Source organism: Trichomycterus rosablanca, chromosome 16 (genome assembly GCF_030014385.1).
Source record: "Trichomycterus rosablanca isolate fTriRos1 chromosome 16, fTriRos1.hap1, whole genome shotgun sequence".
Lineage (NCBI taxonomy): Eukaryota > Metazoa > Chordata > Actinopteri > Siluriformes > Trichomycteridae > Trichomycterus > Trichomycterus rosablanca.
In genome coordinates this window covers 14337942-14357938 of record NC_086003.1, presented here as the reverse complement: position 1 = coordinate 14357938, position 19997 = coordinate 14337942, and the positions used below count along the sequence as shown (strand labels likewise).

The 19997-nt window shown below is 40.1% G+C and overlaps 1 protein-coding gene across 2 annotated transcripts in view; it reads right to left on the bottom strand.

Annotated features, from left to right (window-relative positions):
• The window catches only part of LOC134330380 (glucocorticoid receptor-like), a 132501-nt gene that overhangs the window by 46722 nt on the left and 65782 nt on the right, over nucleotides 1-19997 (bottom strand). For both annotated transcript variants that reach the window (XM_063011483.1, XM_063011484.1), the window contains exon 3: nucleotides 259-425. In XM_063011483.1, the coding sequence (XP_062867553.1) occupies nucleotides 259-425 (167 nt within the window). The remainder of the gene's footprint in view (nucleotides 1-258; nucleotides 426-19997) is intronic.

Genomic DNA, 19997 nt, shown 5'->3' with positions numbered 1-19997 from the left:
TCCTAACTGCGGTTCACTTTGCTAGGATCACCTGACTGCTTAATGCACAACAGCAGTAATTACATAAACATTCGAAAACTTAACTAGCTAAGAAATCTATAATTAGCCCATTAAAATCACCTACTTAAGTACTTACTTAAATTATTTCATTAAAATCATTAACATTATTAAAAACTACAACTATATAAAACACGTCATTTTAACATAGGTTGCCAGCTTTTTCCCATTTGTCTGGGTCTTTAGCTCCCACATGCCTACCTTCCACAGCTCTTTTGAAGAAAACTTTGCAACTGCCGCAGGTCAGAACACCATAGTGGCAGCCGGATGCCTCGTCTGAACACACCAGACAGATTTTGTTGGTCGGCCCTCTGGGTCGAGCAGAGCCAGATGAGCTTGAACTGCTGGCTTCAGGCTTCGGTATAGAGCTGCAAAACAATCAAGAACAAAAACTTGAAATCCTAAAACAACAAGAACAACAGGAAATATGTACATACATATTTATAATTACTGTTAAATAATTATAAGTGAAACTTAAATAGCATTTTATTGATGGTTGCTTGAAAATTAAGAATTAAGAAAATTAAAAGGACTGTGAGGAGAGGAGGTAATGAGGCAAGTTTCTAGCTCGAGACCTTAAAATAATTAAGAGCGAAACAGTTCCAAGGCTACAATGAGAATCTAAAATTAGGAGGTTATGACACGGACCAGTCTTCCTCTCACAGGGGCCAGTCTCAGTCCTCAGAAGTGAAGTAATTCACCAGATGTGAAAATTACATCATTTAAGGGTGCAGAACCTATCCAAATGAATTAAAACCAGGCCAAAATTCACATGCTGAAAACACCACAGTTCCCACTTCTCTGAAACACATTCTAATGAGCACTGAAAGTAAACCTGTATTGTGAAATCCCAACACAGTTAGTTGGAGTTCCTACTAACCCTAACCCCAACTAATACCCTAACACTAACCCCAACTAATACCCTAACCCTGTATGGACGCATGAGCTCGGAGAGATAAGGGGCTAAGAGACAATATTGTTCTTTGAATAAAAGCAGGTCTAGTTTGTTCTCAACAAAGTCAGGTTGAACATAAACTATGGAGTTTGTGAGGCCCCAAGGCTCTGGTTTCATAGAAATTTACCCAGATTTCTGGCAGATATTGTAGTAAACATATATTAACTTCATAATCGGAGCTCATGAAAGCCTATATTTAAGCTTTATTATCTTTTTAAATAGTTAAAGTTGAGTTAAAGTTAAATTTTTTATCAACCGGGCAGCAAAATGTATGATTACACTGATATACACTGAGCTTGATGCAGCAATTCTCTAGACAGGGTGCCAATCAGTCGCAGGGCTTCAGCCATAACAGCCACCCCAGACATAGACATATTCAATAATTTCCCTTGGGATAAATAAAGTATCTATCTATCTATCTTTCTATCTCTCTATCTAGACAATCATGTCTGTGCAGATACCCAGCTGGCTGATAGCACTGCGGAGATTCGAAGTGGTGTCTCAGCATAAAAGATCACTGACCCTGGGTGCAATGCAGTACCACATCTTGGGCAGGATACCAATTCGTCATGAAGCCTCAGCCACCTCCTCAACAACATGGCCAATCATGTCTGTAGGTAGATGCCAAATAACCCTCCTGGGGATTTGAACCCTGGATCCCAGTGGTAGTGGGCTACTGCAATTTACTCAGTGGGTAGCACTGTCGCCTCACAGCAATAAGGTCCTGGGTTCGATCCCCAGGTGGGGCGGTCCGGGTCTGGTGCTCCGGTTCTGGTGCTCCGGTTCCCTCTAATGAATCTTGTATAACAAGTAACTACCTAGTAAGACAGTAAATATTGTGATAGGACAGCCTAAGTGTTTTCTCCTGTAACCATGGTATTATAAGATGCCAACCTATTAACAAAGGAGTCCGCAAGGTTTTAATTTGTAAGCAGTAAAGGCTCTGGTAAAGTAAAAACTCATGTGATTATGTGACTACCTGACTTGCAGGAATCCAGCTAGCCTGGCTTTGTGTTTTTCAGATGCTGTTTTGTCTAAAAATGCTCTTGCTTTGATCCCAGTGTTTTATCAATTATGCTTTAAATACTCCTACCTTATTTTCAGTAGTTAGAAAAAATAAATGGTAGAGTCCAGATATTCAGGAAGGTTAAAAACAAGGACTATACAACTGAACAGCAATCAAAAGTGTACTATTCCTGATACTGATGACAGATTAATGTCTTTATTAATGCCATGCCACTGTCAAAGCAAACATTGTATTTAAACAGTTTTAAACACACACAAAAACACACCTTCACACCTAGGGCAATTTTGTGTCCCCAATTATCCTAACTGCATGACTTTCAATTGTGGGAGGAAACTGGCGCTTCCAGAGAACTCAAGCAGACACAGAGAGAACATGCTCCACACAGAAAGGACCTGGACTGCTCTATCTGGGAATCAAACCCAGGACCTTCTTGCTTCTTGCCACTGAGCCACCCAACTGTTTTTTATATGAAATCTATTTTTACATATTGCTTTTTTAAATGCTTTTTTTTCAAGTAGGATTGCCAAATTTAGGCTGTTGAGAATGCACCAGTACGCAATTTTTCCATGAACCCTGCCATGACTTTGCCTAAATACATGGCAACTTAACGTCCAACGTGAAACAATTACTTACTGTAGTCCGTCTGTTTCTCTGCATGCTTTGTTACCCCTCTTTTATGCTGACCCCCACAGGACCACCACAGAGCAGGTATTATTTGGGTGGTGGATCATTCTCATCACTGCAGTGACAATGACATGGTGGTGGTGTGTTAGTGTGTGTTGGGCTTGGTATGAGTTAATACGGCACAGCAGTGCTGCTGAAGTTTTTAAACGCCTTACTGTCACTGCTGGACTGAGAATAGTCCACCAACCAAAAATATATCCAGCCAACAGCGCCCTGTAGGCAGCGTCCTGTGATCACTGATGAAGGTCTAGAAGATGACCAATTCAAACAGCAGCAATAGATGAGCGATCGTCTCTGACTTTACATCTACAAGGTGGACCAACTTAGTGTCTAATAGAGTGGACAGTGAGTGGACACGGTATTTTAAAACTCCAGCAGCGCTGCTGTGTGCTTCTATATGGTAAGTGGAGCTAATAAAATGGACAGTGAGTGTAGAAACAAGGAGGTGGTTTTAATGTTATGGCGATTGTAAAGGTGAGTGGATCTTTAAACTGTAAGTGACCTTGGTACAAACTAATTAGACTGAATCAGTCTTTACCCCACATCTGTTGTTCTCCTTATACAAGTGTATTTAAGGGAACTCTTTGTTTCTTTAGTCAAACCCTATTTGTGTTCAGTCTGTTCAGTGCTTAAACTATTTGGCAGCTTCTTGCTGTTGTCAGCATGTTGCAAAACTACTTGATTTATGGTTCAAGCAACAGCTGAATGGCCTGATTTGCCCACTGTAAGTAAGCCGATCCGTGTGATAAGTTTGACTATGTTTAAATTCTAATTCAACTATGCCGCTTTGTAATGGGTGCAATCCTAATCACACTCATGTTATATCAGTTCACTGACCCTAGACGCCACACGCTCACGGCCATTCTTACCCCTCACATTAAGCTGTCAGACACTCCGCACTCAGTACATTTAGAGTCCCAATAGATTAAAATAAGTTTGACTTTTTAGGTTAAAAGTTATTTTTTAGAGGAATGTAATATTTTCGTGTTAAGAACGCTGTCGTACTCATGTTCCATGTTAATAAAGAGTGCGTATATTTGACTCGGGACAACTGGTGGGCTGAATACGTCTGAACTAAATTCAGGCAGCAGGCAGTCTTGAATGGATACATGAAACATGACACTGTTTATAAAGGGGAGGGAAGACCTGGACACTAGCCAAACTGGCCCACTTTTGTAACTATGCCTGGAATTCAGCTTCACAGTGATGTAAAACATCATTTCACTTTCCGGCTTTTCTCTCAAGAGAAATGTCAGCTAATAAGTACAGGTCACACGGGTAAGTGAAATGCAAACAGATTTAAAGTCAAATCAAAGCAGTGCTGTTCTGATTAAAGTACAGCGGTACAAAGGATCGGTTAAGGTAACTATTACTAATAGACCGAAAGTAAATGTTTGTATAAGCAGTTCAACTGCAATAGCCAGGGATTAGATTATAGTCTCCAAAATAACAATGTGTAACTCCAGTAAGTCATGAGAAGCTGCAAAGTAATCCATACAGCCAAATCTTCCTCAATCCATCCCTGGGAACAAATTTTCCAACAAATAGATACATATATATATACAGTATATACTGTACACACACACACACACACACACACACACACCCACCTCTGCACTTACTGTTCAATTTTATCAGCTCCACTTACCATATTGAAGCACTTGACATGGTGGTGGTGTGTTAGTGTGTGTTGTGCTGGTATAAGTGGATAAGACACAGCAGCGCTGATGGAGTTTTTAAACACGTCACTGTCACTGCTGGACTGAGAATAGTCCACCAACCAAAAATATATCCAGCCAACAGCGCCCCGTGGGCAGCTTTCTGTGACCACTGATGAAGGTCTCGAAGATGACCAACTCAAACAGCAGCAATAGATGAGCGATCGTCTCTGACTTTACATCTACAAGGTGGACCAACTAGGTAGGAGTGTCTAATAGAGTGGACAGTGTGTGGACACGGTATTTAAAAACTCCAGCAGCACTGCTGTGTCTGATCCACTCATACCGGCTCTGTGGTGGTCATGTGGGGGTCTAAAAAAGTATGTAAAGAAAAAGATGGACTACATTCAGTAATTGTAGAACTACAAAGTGCTTCTATATGGTAAGTGGAGCTGATAAAATGGACAGTGTGTGTAGAAACCAGGAGGTGGTTTTAATGTTATAACTGATCGGTATATACTGTATATATATACTGGCAAAGTAAACATGTTTTCAAAAATAGTGCTGAGCAGTGAGATAGTTCATTTGGTATACCGTTCATTTGGTATATCGTTCATCTGGTATACCGGCTTTGATTCCTCGTACAGTATGAATTTTTCATATACCGTAATACCGTAGCATAAGTAATACCAAAGCTGTAGGCTTCAATAGGAAGCAAATTGTATAATAATGTTCACTGCTAAAAGCGCTATGGAGCATCGTGCAGATCAGGTACAGCTCACTAGTTAGCCAGGTAGCGTTAGTGTTAACAGATGAGAGATGAGGTTTCCTCAATATGGTGAAAAAAATTAAAACAGAAAACAGATGGAGGATGAAGAGAGGGTGACATGGAAGAACCTGCCAAAGAAATGGGCTGAGTGGGCCAACAGACTAAAACACTATATTACTGTATGGTTTGTCAAGCCACAGCTGTTGCAAATAAGCCATCGGTGGAGTGACATTACTAATGCAGTAATAATCCACCTATGCAAGGATATGATTCCTCTATAGACAGTCAAGAAATAAGCTGTCAGAGTAATAATTAAAACACTGGATTTGAGGTATGTCTTACAGGATGAAATACTTCACGTCAAAAGTACTACCAACGTCATACCAACAACACCAAAGCAAGATAAAAGGGGACTCATATAAAATGTCCACTTTTCTACGACAGACCAGTGGTCAAGTTGTACATTGGAGTCATACCTCAGTATAACGGTATAACTGTGCACTTCATCAGTGGTGACTGGGAGACTGCAAACATCGATTTATTTGTTAAAGGGAGAGATAAGAGTAATTGTATAATACTTAAATATTAAATAAACAATAAAAATATCATATATTGCACTTGTTTCATGTGTACTGATTCCATCGTGTATTATAGAACTCAAAACCTTCACTATATACATGGTGAAATTAAAATGTTTTATATTCTATGTACTTATGACAGTAGAATAAGCCACACAGATATAAAAAGTCCCAGTCATACAAAAAATAAAACATACAGTGATATACCGTTAAACCGTCAGAATCTTACTGGTAAAAATACCGTGATTCAAATTTTTGGTCATACTGCCCAGCCCTAAGTGTTTACTTTTGTCAATAAACAAAATGTAAAGTGAATGAACAAAAGAGAAATCTAAATCAAATCAATATTAAGTGTGACCACCATTTACCTTCAAAACAGCATCAGTTCTTCTAGGAACATTGCACAAAGTCAGTGATTGTGTATCATTATAGTCAGGTGTTTAATTAACCAATTATCCCAAACAAGTGATAATGATCATAATTATAATATGAGTAACAGAAAAGGCTGTTTAGGAAACTTAAAACTGGGTGAGGAACAGCCAAACTCTGCTACATGGGTGAGGTTGTAGAGGACAGTTTCATGTCACAGGTCATGCACCATGGCAAGACTGAGAACAGCAACAAGACACAAGGTAGCTCTACTGCATCAGCAAGGTCTCTCCCGGGCAAAGCTTTTAAAGCAGACTTGGGTTTCAAGATGTGCTTTTTAAGCTCTATGGAAGAAGCACAAATAAACGGACAACGTGGAGGACTGTAGGTGCAGACACATCATGCTTACTTCCCTTCGAAATCAGAAGATGTTCAGCAGTGCCATTAGCTCAGAACTGACAAAAACCAGTGGGACCCAGGTACACCCATCCATTGTTTGGAGAAGTCTGGCCAGAACAGAAGTGTTCTTTATGGAATATAGTAGACCCTTGACTTACGAATTTAAGTGGTTCCGAAGGGCTGTTCTTAAGTCAAAATGTTCGTTCGTTAAACCTATTTTTCCCATAAGAAATCATGTAAATAGAATTAATCCGTGCCAGACCTCCCAAACCCCCCCTTACCTAACCTCTCTAATGTCTTAAATTGTCTTTTTTGTTGTAAATGCAAGTATATTTTCCCTTTAATCTTAAATTATGGAATAGATAATACTGTAATAAATAACAAAAAACAACAATACACCGTAGTACTGTACATAAAAAACACACATTTCAGTACAGAACGTGTGCTTTACTATACACCATAATAAATGTCCTTTTTTTATAAAATGTATCTACCAGAAACAACAATAACTCATATTTCTCTATTATTTCCTTCTTTATTTCAATAGTGTTGTAGTTTGTAGGTGTAATTGCATTAAAGAAAGAATACTTTACTCAGCGGACTTCCTTCTTCTCTCTCACTCACGGGGCGGCACGGTGGCTTAGTGGGTAGCACTGTTGCCTCACAGCAAGAAGGTCCTGGGTTCAAACCCCAGGTGGGGCGGTCCGGGTCCTTTCTGTGTGGAGTTTGCATGTTCTCCCCGTGTCTGCGTGGGTTTACTCCGGGTGCTCCGGTTTCCTCCCACAGTCCAAAAACATGCAAGTGAGGTGAACTGAAGATACTAAATTGTCCAAGACTGTGCTTGATATAACCTTGTGTGAACTGATAAACCTTGTGTAATGAATAACTACCGTTCCTGTCATGAATGTAACCAAAGTGTAAAAACATGACGTTAAAATCCTAATAAACAAACAATCTCTCACTCACTGTCCCCTCTGTCTGATACACAGTGACAGCTAATGGCAGGAGTAATTATACAACAACAAATGTAACAGATTTGTTCATTTTCTCACCACTAAGCTTTCTCTGCAGCTTCATTGGGGACATTTAATATAGAATTTTACAAAATATAAAGACAACACTGAAAAAACACCGTCCGCTTTCCGAATGTTCGCTCACGGTATATATATATATATATACACGTATATATAAAGAGAGACACTCGGAGTCAATTTGTTCGTGACGTCACGTGTTTTGCGAATTTCAGTTCGTAATCCGAAATTTGTTCATACGTTAAGTTGAAACTGATCGTTCGTAACCCAAAATGTTCATATGGTAAACCGTCTACTGTAATTGCAGCCAAAATGCCATACCTTCATACCTTCACCATGCACTAAACATAGGAACTGGGGTGCAGAAAAATGGCAGCAGGTGCTCTGGAGTGATGAGTCAAAATCTGAAATATTTGGCTGTACCAGAAGGCAGTATGTTCTTTGAAGAGCTGGCGAGCAGTGTCTGCAAGCAACAGTGAAGGATGCTGGAGGTACCCTGCAAGCTGGGGGCTGCATTTCAGCAAATGGACTTGGAGATTTGGTCAGGATTAATGGTGTCCTCAATGCTAGGAAATACAGGCAGATACTTACTCATCTTGTAATACCATCAGGGAGGCGTCTGATTGGCTCCAAATTTATTCTGCAGCAGGACGACGACCCCAAACATACAGCCAATGTCATTAAGAACTATCTTCCGCATAAAGAAGAACAAGGAGTCCTGGAAGTGATGTAATGGTCCCCACAGAGTCCTGATGTCAACATCATCGAGTCTGTCAGAGATTACATGAAGTGACCAGAGGATCTGAGCAAGCCTACATCTTAAAGATGTTTGAAACCACCTTCCTGCCGAGTTCCTTCCAAAACTATGAGCAAGTGTACCTAGAAGAATTGATGTAGTTTTGGAGGCCAAAGGTGGTCACAGAAAATATTGATTTGATTTATTTTTTGTTCATTCACTTAAAAAAACATTAACACTTTTATCTTTAAAGCGTTCTTACTATGCAGCATTTTTTCCTGCACCTGTCTTAACTTTTGCACAGTGCTGTATAGTATGTCAACATAAAGACATGACTGGCTTATATATTGGGGGGTAGTTATGGGGCATGATGACCAAGGCTTCGCCATAGATTGGAGTCTAGTCCGGGGTATGTTACTGCATTGTGGCCAGTGATTCTGTGAAAGTCAGACCTATGACCATGGCCATGATAAAGCATTGGTAAAACATGAAAATGAATTAATATGAATGATCTAACTGATCAGTCATAACATTATGACCACCTTCCTAATATTGTGTTAGTCCCCCTTTTGCTGACAAAGACCCCTGAAGGTGTGCTGTGGTATCTGGCACCAAGATGTTAGCAGCAGATCCTTTAACTCCTGTAAGTTGTGAGGTGGGGCCTCCTTGGATCAGACTTGTTTGTCCAGCACATCCCACAGATGCTCGATTAGATTGAGATCTGGAGAATTTGGAGGCCAAGTCAACACCTCAAACTCAACGTTGTGCTCTTCAAACCATTCCTGAATCATTTTTGCTTTGTTCGCATTATCCTGCTGAAAGAGGCCACAGCCATCAGGGAATACCGTTTCCATGAAAGGGTGTACATGGTCTGCAACAATGCTTAACCCTAAAAAAGAGGGTAGGGGTCTTCACTTGTGTAAGAACCCTGGTTGCTCAGGGTGCCTGTACCAAAAAGGAGAAGTGCAGAGATCAGGCGTTTGACAGGCGAAAACACCCTGCTTGGACACCATCAGGTTTAATGCAGACTAATGTGACCCGAGGGAGTCCTTACAGAGCAGCTTGGAGCATTCTATACTGCAGGACTCCCCTGAGAGATCAACAGCTTCCCTGTCCGTTCAAACCGTCAGCTGTTTATAATCAATTAATTGAAAGTTTTAAGCAACAATACTAATCAACCCATGACTTCTTCATATAGATTTTGGGTATAACTTCAGATAAAGTGACCCTAATGGTCACTGTGCACTTGTAGTGTGTTTGCTTTCCTCTGCATTACATGGCACTCTGGTTTTCAGTTAACAGCAGGTGGTGTGGGAAGTGTGTGTGTATGTGTCAGCGTCTGCTGAGAGTTCAGTCCTTTAGCAGCTTATCAGTAACACATACTGTAGCTCACATACACACCAACAGACTTTTACCTACTAACATGCACAGCTGGATTCAAACATATATGCACCAAAGCTTTGGTATTGTATGACCCATAAAGTCAATGAACTGCCAAAACACTAACCATTGTGAGGTGCACTTGTCAGTGCCGTCCAAATACAACAAGAAGACAAAAAGGGTTGTGTCACGAAGGGCAACCGAAATAAAAAACTGTGACAAATCTGGTATGTTGACCAAAATAATCCGCTGTGGAGACCCCTAAATACAGAAAGCAGCCAAAAAAAGAAAAAAAAGGCTGCTTTATGCATTGTAATACAAAACATTAGAGCCACTCGACAAACATGCTATCAAAACAGCTCTGACCCACTGAAACATGGTCTCCACAAGGCCCCTGAAAAGGTCATGTGCTCTCTGGTAAATGGATTGTTTGACAGTGCATCCTGGTGCCATCTCTTCTACAGGTACACAGTGTCCACATGCCAGGCCGTCCACTTGATCTTTGATAAAAAAAAAAAACAAGATATTTCGGTCCAGTCAGCCTTCTTTCATTGCTCCAATGTCCCCTATTCTGGGGCTTTCTACAATGGACTAAAGTTAGAAGGGGTACTCTGACTGGGTTTGATGCACTGTGTTGTGGTACATTTATTTTATCCCAAAAACCTGTTGGCAGTGACTTGCCCCTCTTTAGACCACTGTCAGTGGGTATTGCTCATCGGTGTATAGTATGTAGGCCTACTGTGTTTAAAGTTTATCTGAACTGCTATCAACCTGACCAGGTATCCAAACAGGTACAAATAAGACTGAATGGATGTGTGTTATATTCCAGTTTCATTATATATATACATATTTGTTTCTACCTGTGACAGATGCAAATGATGTGTTTTAGTAGTTCTAATGAGCGTTTGTATATTTATAGAAATATCTATATTTATCCATGACACAATGTCCAATCTTTAATTCTAACTAGACAAGCAGCTTCTACAACTTTTTTATAGAAAGAGCTATGAATGCTTTACAAAAGGTGTGACATTGAACCAAAAGAATTAAAGAGGCAGCATAAGGTTGTCAGCAACACTACAATTTAATTTGCACATGATAAAAAATAACAGGCTAAATTGTAGGGTAAATAAAATGGTTCTAGCAGTGCTGTAAAAAATATTTGCAGCAAGACAGCAAGGATAATCTAAGTCAAGACAAAATGCAGTTTTAAAATTTCATTTCATTTTATTTATTTAACAGAAAAGCTGTCCAACACCAACTGAGTAAAAAGTGATTTCCCTTTAAATATTTTATAAGGTGTGCCAACCTCAGCCTCAACCTCAACAACAGCTATTAAACACGTCTGATGATACTGAGGAGGTAATTTGGCCATTTTTGCAGAAATGCTGTAATCCAGTTACACTGGATGGCTTTCGAGTATGAACTGGCTGTTTAAGGTCCCAACACAAGCTGTAGGCAAGCTGTAGCCTAGTGGTTAAGGTACTGGGCTAGTAATCCAAAGGTTGCTGGTTCAAGCCCCACCACTACCAGGTTGCTGCTGTTGGACCCTTGAGCAAGGCGCTTAACCCTCAGTTGCTTAGACTGTATACTGTAATGTAAGTTGCTTTGGATAAAGGCATCTGCTAAATGTGAAAAATGTAAAAGTAAAGACATCATCTCATTGAGGTTTAAGTGAGGACTTTGAATTGGCGATCTAATCAGAGGTGGACTTTTGTTTTGGATTGTTGTCTTGCTGCGAATTCTTAAAGCACTTGAGCATTGAATAAAAGAGTAATGACTGGGCAGTCTTAAGGATATTCTGGTAGAGAGCAAATTTTATTAATTTATTTTTTTTAATTATGGCCCTAAAGCAGCAAATCAGCACCACAACAATAGTGAACCACCACTGTGTTGTTATGATGTTGTTACTGTGAAATGTTGTGCTGCAGTTATAAGACCTATGCCTTATACATGTGTCCTGTACCTCCATGTCTTTCAAAAAGTTCCTCTTCAACTCATCAACAAGTTTCTTTTATTTCATTTCAAACCTTAATTAGCATATAGCCTTGGTTAGCAGTGTTTTTTGCCAAGTGTCTTTTAAAAGCTGAAATTATAAATGATGACTACATGCAGGCACAGTCTGTAATTCTTGTTTAAAGGTCTAAAACTGTTAATCATAAAAATGCTTATGCAAATAAATAGAGAAATAAATACAAAGAAAAAATAATAATAATGAAATGAAATAAGAAATCAGGAAAACGTCACGGCGCTGTAAATTCTTAGTGTACCTGTATTTTTTTAGACTCCCAAATGACAGCCCAACCTAATGAGTTCACAGATGGTCATTCACATACAACAATAGATATGTGTATCATTCTCTATTCATGCTTGATTTGCATCATTACCCTGAGCCCTTGGGCTGAATTCTATCTGTGGCAGATCACTTCTCAGTAAAAAACGTTGATAGTTTAGAGGTTTTGCTCACTGATGCATGTAAAGATTTCACATATGGTTGCGATAATTCTCTATAACCAATCACTTTGAATATTCATCACTTTGAAAATAAAGATTCAACAGCATACTAATGTGATATAATGATACATAATAAACAAATAGTTTGCAGGTATTGCTTTTTCAAAAGGACAGTGCCTTGCATGATTTACTATATTTTCCAGTATTAAATATATAACAGTTATGTAACTTACTTTATAATGAACACAAATTAGGAAATAGGACAAAAACTCCCTATATAGGAAGCTGACAATACACTAATCAGCCTTGTTTCTTCACTCACTGTCTATTTTATCAGCTCCACTTACCATATAGACGCACTTTGTAGTTCTACAATTACTGACTGTAGGCCATCTGTTTCTCTACATACCTTTTTTCAGCATGCCTTCACCATGTTCTTCAATGGTCAGGACCCCCACAGGACCACTACAGAGCAGGTATTATTTGGGTGGTGGATCATTCCCAGCACTGCAGTGACACTGACATGGTGGTGGTGTGTTAGTGTGTGTTGTGCTGTTATGAGTGAATCAGACACAGCAATGCTGCTGGAGTTTTTTTTTTTAATACCGTGTCCACTCACTGTCCACTCACTGTCCACTCTATTAGACACTACTACCTAGTTGGTCCACCTTGCAGATGTAAAGTCAGAGACGACCGCTCATCAGTGGTCACAGGACGCTGCCCACAGGGCGCTGTTGGATGATGTTTTTAGTTGGTGGACTATTCTCAGTCCAGCAGTGACAGTGAGGTGTTTAAAAACTCCATCAGCGCTGCTGTGTCTTATCCACTCATACCAGCACAACACACACTAACACACCACCACCATGTCAGTGTCACTGCAGTGCTGAGAATGACCCAACGCCCAAATAATACCTACTCTGTAGCGGTCCTGGGAGAGTCCTGACCATTGAAGAACAGCATGAAAGGGGGCTAACAAAGCATGCAGAGAAACAGATGGACTACAGTCAGTAATTAGAAGTTTGTAGAACTACAAAGTGCTTCTATATGGTAAGTGGAGCTGATAAAATAGACAGTGAGTGTAGAAACAAGGAGGTGGTTTTAATGTTATGGCTGATCAGTGTATATGTATATATGACAGTAAAGGCATTCTCTCTTCTCAGCTTTGCACAACTAGATTCAGTAATATTTGCTCATTCTTTCTTGCAGAACTGTTCAGTAAAATTGTGTGGTGACCAGCATTGCACTGCTCTCTTTAAGCCTATTCACAGATTTCCTGTCGGATTTAGGTCAGGGCTCTGACTTGGTCACTGGGGAATATTCACTTTGTAAGTCCTTCAAAGTTGCCACTGGCCTCTTGGTAGCTTCCCTGATCGATATCCTCCTAGCTTGTTCATCTATTCTGGAGGGAATGCCCGATCTTGGCAAGGTGTTGGTACTGGCAAGACCTGTGCTAGTGTTTAAAATGCAGTGATACATAACGGAAAATACTGGTGAAATATGTATTTATTAGCTTTGGCTTATTGTTCTGAAATGTTTAGTTAAGCTCTATTTTTTATGTTAAATACGAATCATGCTTGTTTATAATGTCATCATATTTATGAGCAATAAAATATAACACTTTTGCAGTGGCGTTTGAAGCCTGCACACAAAATTCAGCACTTTTCTGTGGCACTGTGACACTAATGTAACACTACAAACCGCTTACGATTTGAACCACGAATTTATATAATGTGCTCATAGAATCAGCTCAGATGGGATCGGGCTGAATTATCTTTTTGAAGTAATATTTTTAATCAGCAAAATTGCATCGTTTTTGTGATGTGCACCATGTTAATTATGTTATTTTAGGTTGTCAAGAGCTTTCGCAATGGTTTCTGTGCGATGGTTGACAATGATGGAGGGGGTTGAGGCGCAAGTTCAGGTGGGGGGGGGTTGGCTTGGGGGCGCGAGTTTGCGGTTGGCACACGAAAGGGGGGCGCATGTCCAAAAAGATTGAAAACCACTGCGCTAGCACACCAGCGCTGAGAGTTTGCCACCGGTCGGCTGGGCGCCATCTAGCGGGAATAATTGGCAGTGCCTGCAGCAGACACGTTTCTGCTAAGGCGGGATAACCGGACTATGTGGGTGGGGTCTTCAAAACGATGTTTAAGGACCCTGATTGCAAAATGTATGTAAAAAAAGGGTTCCGCTAAGGGCTGCAAGCGGGTCGGAGGAGGCGTGAGTAGCAATATACCCACCTCGACTGCAATCAGGAATCCCCCAGCAGCGGAAGACAAACTGACAACGCTAAATTGGGAGAAAAATGCATAAATAAAATAGGAAAAAAATATATTTTGTTTAGCTCGTATATAGAGTTCCTGTTAACTTACTATGGGAAACCCTGGTAAAAATGAAACCAGACAAATAGCTCTAAACGTACTGTTTTCTCTGTCTTGCTGCTGACTTCTATTACCCTCACTGCTGAGCTACCACTGTATTATGAAGTTCACGCTTCAAAAACCTTTCCATGCTTGTTTGTGTGGTTTATGCAACATTCTCGCAATGCTTCGGATAGTTTAAAAAGATACACGGTGTTTGGCTTTTTATGTCTGCCTTTATGTAGTCGTGTGTAGATCCCGGCAATGTGGAGAAAAAACATTAAGAAAGGAGAAATCTGCAGAATATTCTGCATTTCCATGATAAATTGTGTAACTATTGATTTTTTTTTTCATATTTGACGGTACACCTGACAAAGCCAGAGGGCACCCCACTTGAGTAAAGCTGCAATAATCCATGTTTAAACAGTGGCACTTTACTATTAAACTTACTCATAAAAAATAAATCTCAATTTATTGCCATTTTGTATTTTGCACTGCTTTTGGAGCTCTCACTGTGAAACTACAATGAAACTGAAACACCTGTCATTTTAGTGTGGGAGGTTTCATGGCTAAATTGGACCAGTCTGGTGGCCAATCTTCATTAATTGCACATTGCACCAGTAAGAGCAGAGTGTGAAGGTTCAATTAGCAGGGTAAGAGCACAGTTTTGCTCAAAATATTGCAATGCACACAACATTATGGGTGACATACCAGAGTTCAAAAGAGGACAAATTGTTGGTGCACGTCTTGCTGGCGCATCTGTGACCAAGACAGCAAGTCTTTGTGATGTATCAAGAGCCACGGTATCCAGGGTAATGTCAGCATACCACCAAGAAGGACAAACCACATCCAACAGGATTAACTGTGGACGCAAGAGGAAGCTGTCTGAAAGGGATGTTCGGGTGCTAACCCGGATTGTATCCAAAAAACATAAAACCACGGCTGCCCAAATCACGGCAGAATTAAATGTGCACCTCAACTCTCCTGTTTCCACCAGAACTGTCCGTCGGGAGCTCCACAGGGTCAATATACACGGCCGGGCTGCTATAGCCAAACCTTTGGTCACTCGTGCCAATGCCAAACGTCGGTTTCAATGGTGCAAGGAGCGCAAATCTTGGGCTGTGGACAATGTGAAACATGTATTGTTCTCTGATGAGTCCACCTTTACTGTTTTCCCCACATCCGGGAGAGTTACGGTGTGGAGAAGCCCCAAAGAAGCGTACCACCCAGACTGTTGCATGCCCAGAGTGAAGCATGGGGGTGGATCAGTGATGGTTTGGGCTGCCATATCATGGCATTCCCTTGGCCCAATACTTGTGCTAGATGGGCGCGTCACTGCCAAGGACTACCGAACCATTCTGGAGGACCATGTGCATCCAATGGTTCAAACATTGTATCCTGAAGGCGGTGCCGTGTATCAGGATGACAATGCACCAATACACACAGCAAGACTGGTGAAAGATTGGTTTGATGAACATGAAAGTGAAGTTGAACATCTCCCATGGCCTGCACAGTCACCAGATCTAAATATTATTGAGCCACTTTGGGGTGTTTTGGAGAAGCGAGTCAGGAAACGTTTTCCTCCACCAGCATCACGTAGTGACCTGGCCACTATCCTGCAAGAAGAATGGCTTAAAATCCCTCTGACCACTGTGCAGGACTTGTATATGTCATTTCCAAGACGAATTGACGCTGTATTGGCCGCAAAAGGAGGCCCTACACCATACTAATAAATTATTGTGGTCTAAAACCAGGTGTTTCAGTTTCATTGTCCAACCCCTGTACCTCACACAAGGGCTTATTCATTTAATGTTAGTCCTTGTGAACCTTTACTTTGACATCATGCCATTTCCATTAGCCTCCAAGTCTATACTTTTTCCCTCTACCTTCTGTTATTCCCTTGCTCCACATATAATGCTGCAGAACCATGCCAGTAATATCATATTCACGTTATTCTGTGCAAACTCTACACAGAGGTCATGCATATTATGGGATTATCCAACTCACTGACCCGAACATCACCGCTTAACATTCCCTTCACAGAGCTTTTGCAGGCTACTTTTTTGCCAAGAAAAGAAACTGTTCAAGGTTCTTTGATTGTAATAGCTAGACTAGACATGCTGTAATAGGAACTGCCAACCAAAAACTACGTCTTTTGCCACCAACTGACTTTTACACTAGACTTTGGGTCTAAAAAAGTGTAGCAGGGTGTGTCATGTCTTACTGCTGAAGCATAAAGGGCAAGCCCTACAACTGCAAAAATGAACCAAAAAGAACCCAAGTGCAAGATGTTTAATCAAGGAAGGACAATACTGTGGCTAAACGGCACTTATAAAATAACTGCAGTCACAAATAACAGTTGGCCAAAACAAAAGAAACAACAGAGAAAGTGGCTAAAACAGGGATAGTGCAGAACTGAGAACTGTTGTCATTATGACAGCCTGCTTCACCTATCTGTAATGACCCAGTTTTTGGTAAAAGAAAAAGAACATCGAGAACCTGCCAACAATGCACAAGCAGCACCTGACCCCATAACGTGGAATTACAGGTGTGGTCCGCCCCAGAAATAGGCCCGGCAATATGCTCTCACAGGGCACTTCCATTGTAAAGCCCAAAACATGTGACACCGGGACTTGTTCCCATACAGATTTTGTTTAGCTTAATTTATTTGACAATTTCTAGGTGTTTTTATATCCCCAAATCAGAAAACAGTATGGAAAATGCAAATAATACAAAAACAGAGTTTTTTTCATTTACTTTGACTTTTATTTGATTGCAGACAGGATGAACCTGAGATATTTCATGTTCTATCTGCTCAACTTCATTTCATTTATTAATAAACATCCATTCCCGCATTTCAGGCCTGCAACACATTCCAAAAAAGTTGGGACAGTAAGGCATTTACCACTTCAGTGCAGTACCCGTACCCTTTTCTTCCGCAGCCATGCCTCTGTAATGTGGTTTTGCATTGTCTTGTTGAAAAATGCATGGACGTCTCTGGAAAAGATGACGTCTTGAAGGCAGCATATGTTGCTCTAAGATCTCAATGTACTTTTCTGCATTAATGCTGCCATCACAAAAGTGTAAATTACCTTTGCCAAAGGCACTGACAGTCCCATACCATGACAGACCCTTGCTATTTACACACTTCCACTATGTAATGGTCCATCCTAGATGCCTCCGAGCGCAGGGAAGTCGACGCTGCTTCTGGACATGGTTAACATAAGGCTTCTTTTTTGCACAGTAAAGGTTTAAGTGGCATTTGTGCATGTAACTCTGTATTGTAGTGCTTGACAAAGGTTTGCCAAAGTTATCCCTCACCCATGTGGTTATATCAGCTATTATTGAGTGGCGGTTCTTGATGCAGTGCCGTCTGAGGGATGGAAGATCACAAGCGTTCAGCTTAATCTTGCGCCCTTGGTCTTTACGCACTGAAATTCCTCCCGATTCCTTGATTTGTTTAATTATATTATGTACTGTAGAGGGAGAAATATGCAAATCCCTCCAATCTTTCTTTGAGGTACATTGTTTTTAAACATTTCAATCATTGTCTCACACATTTGTTGACAAACTGGAGATCCTCTGATCATCTTTGCTCATCAAAGACTCAGACTTTCCCGGATGCTGCTTTTGTATCAAACCATGTTTGGAATCACATCATTATTTAGTTTTTTTTCACCTCATTACTAGCCCTAAATTGCCCCTGTCCCAACTTTTTTTGGAATGTGTTGCAGGCCTGAAATGCAGGAATGAAGGTATATTAACAAATGAAATGAACATAAAATATTTTGGGTTCAAACTATCTGCAATCAAATAAAAGTCAAAGTAAATGTAAGGAACACTGCATTTTTATTTTATTTGCATTTTTCTATACTGTCCCAACTTTTACTGATTTGGGGTTGTATAAAATAAAAGACATGACACATCACGGTATGTGTGTGTGTGTATTTGTTGCATCTCGGTGGTGGTGCTTACTGTGTGTCGTTTAGTTATTCCAGTCAAAACAAAAGCTTAAGGGTAAGTAAATGAAGTAACCCAATAAAAGTATCTGGTGCAAATCTTATTAGTTGTTTCCTATTAGCTAAGGCTTGTGACTTTCCCAAAGCTGGAAAATACTAAAAATAAAGAGGAAAACCCTTTACGACAAGGCGATGTGCACTGCACAGTGGAATTGTATTTGCTCTTTTCTGTTTGTCCCACACTGGCTGCTAACAACCTCTCAGCAAAACGACCTACGTTTCTGTTTCCTGATAGAGAACCGTATATATCATGAATAGAGGCCAAGAACAGTGTATCTGGCCATCACACAGACTAACTGAACTGTGGTTACTATTAGGAACCACTTTACTATTCATCAGAAGAGGCAAGAATTATTGAAGCCAAATACTGACATGTACATATCTGCCATGCTGAGTCATCACTTCAAGGAGCTTAATTAAGAGGAAATGTTCAAGATGTGTTTTTTACTGCCATAGGGAGGCAGTTAAAGATTTCATGGTTCTTGCTGGGGGACCCAGATTCAATAAGCACCTGACACATTCTCTGTGCTAAAACGAACAAATGGCATGGGGAGCAGTGAACATTGTAGCATTAACCTCTTTCTTTTACACAATTACCCTTCATTTAACACATTACATCTGCAGAAGTGCTGATAAAGACACATTGTTTGGGTCATGTGACAAGATATTTGTAGGTTGGGTCAGTCCTCTCTGTGTCCTTCTACATTGCCAGGGCTTCTTTAAGTGTCTCCTGGAAAATGATTCAGGTCTGCTTTCAAACTCTTCCAAAATGAACGCAAGAGAGAAATGTACGCAAGATACAGTCGACCCTTGACTTACGAATTTAATTGGTTCTGAAGGGTTGTTCTTAAGTCAAAATGTTCGTTAGTTAAACCTATTTTTTCCATAAGAAATAATGTAAACAGAATTAATCCGTGCCAGACCTCCCAAACCCACCCCTTACCTAACCTTTCTAATGTCTTAAATAGTCTTTTTTGTTATAAAACAAGTATATTTTCCCTTGACATTCCTAAACAATAATAAAAAATAAACAATAATAAACAACAATTCCCAGTAGTACTGTACATAAAAAACACACATTCAGTACAGTACGTGTGCTATACTATACACCATAATACATTTCCTTATTTTTTTATAAAATGTATCTACCAGAAACAATAACTCTCATATTTCTCTATTATTTTCTTCTTTATTTCAATAGTGTTTTGTAGGTGTAATTGCACGAAAGAAAGAATACACAGATACACTGATACACAGTGACAGCTACTGGCAGGAGTAATTATACAAATATTGAAAGATTTTTTCATTTTCTCACCACTGCGCTTTCTCTGCACCGTCTTTGGGGACATTTTAATATTTAATTTTACAAAATATAAAGAAAACACTGGAAACACACCGTCCGCTGTCCGAATGTTCGCTCACTGTGTATATATATATATATATATATATATATATATATATATACATATACATATACATATACAGTGTATCACAAAAGTGAGTACACCCCTCACATTTCTGCAA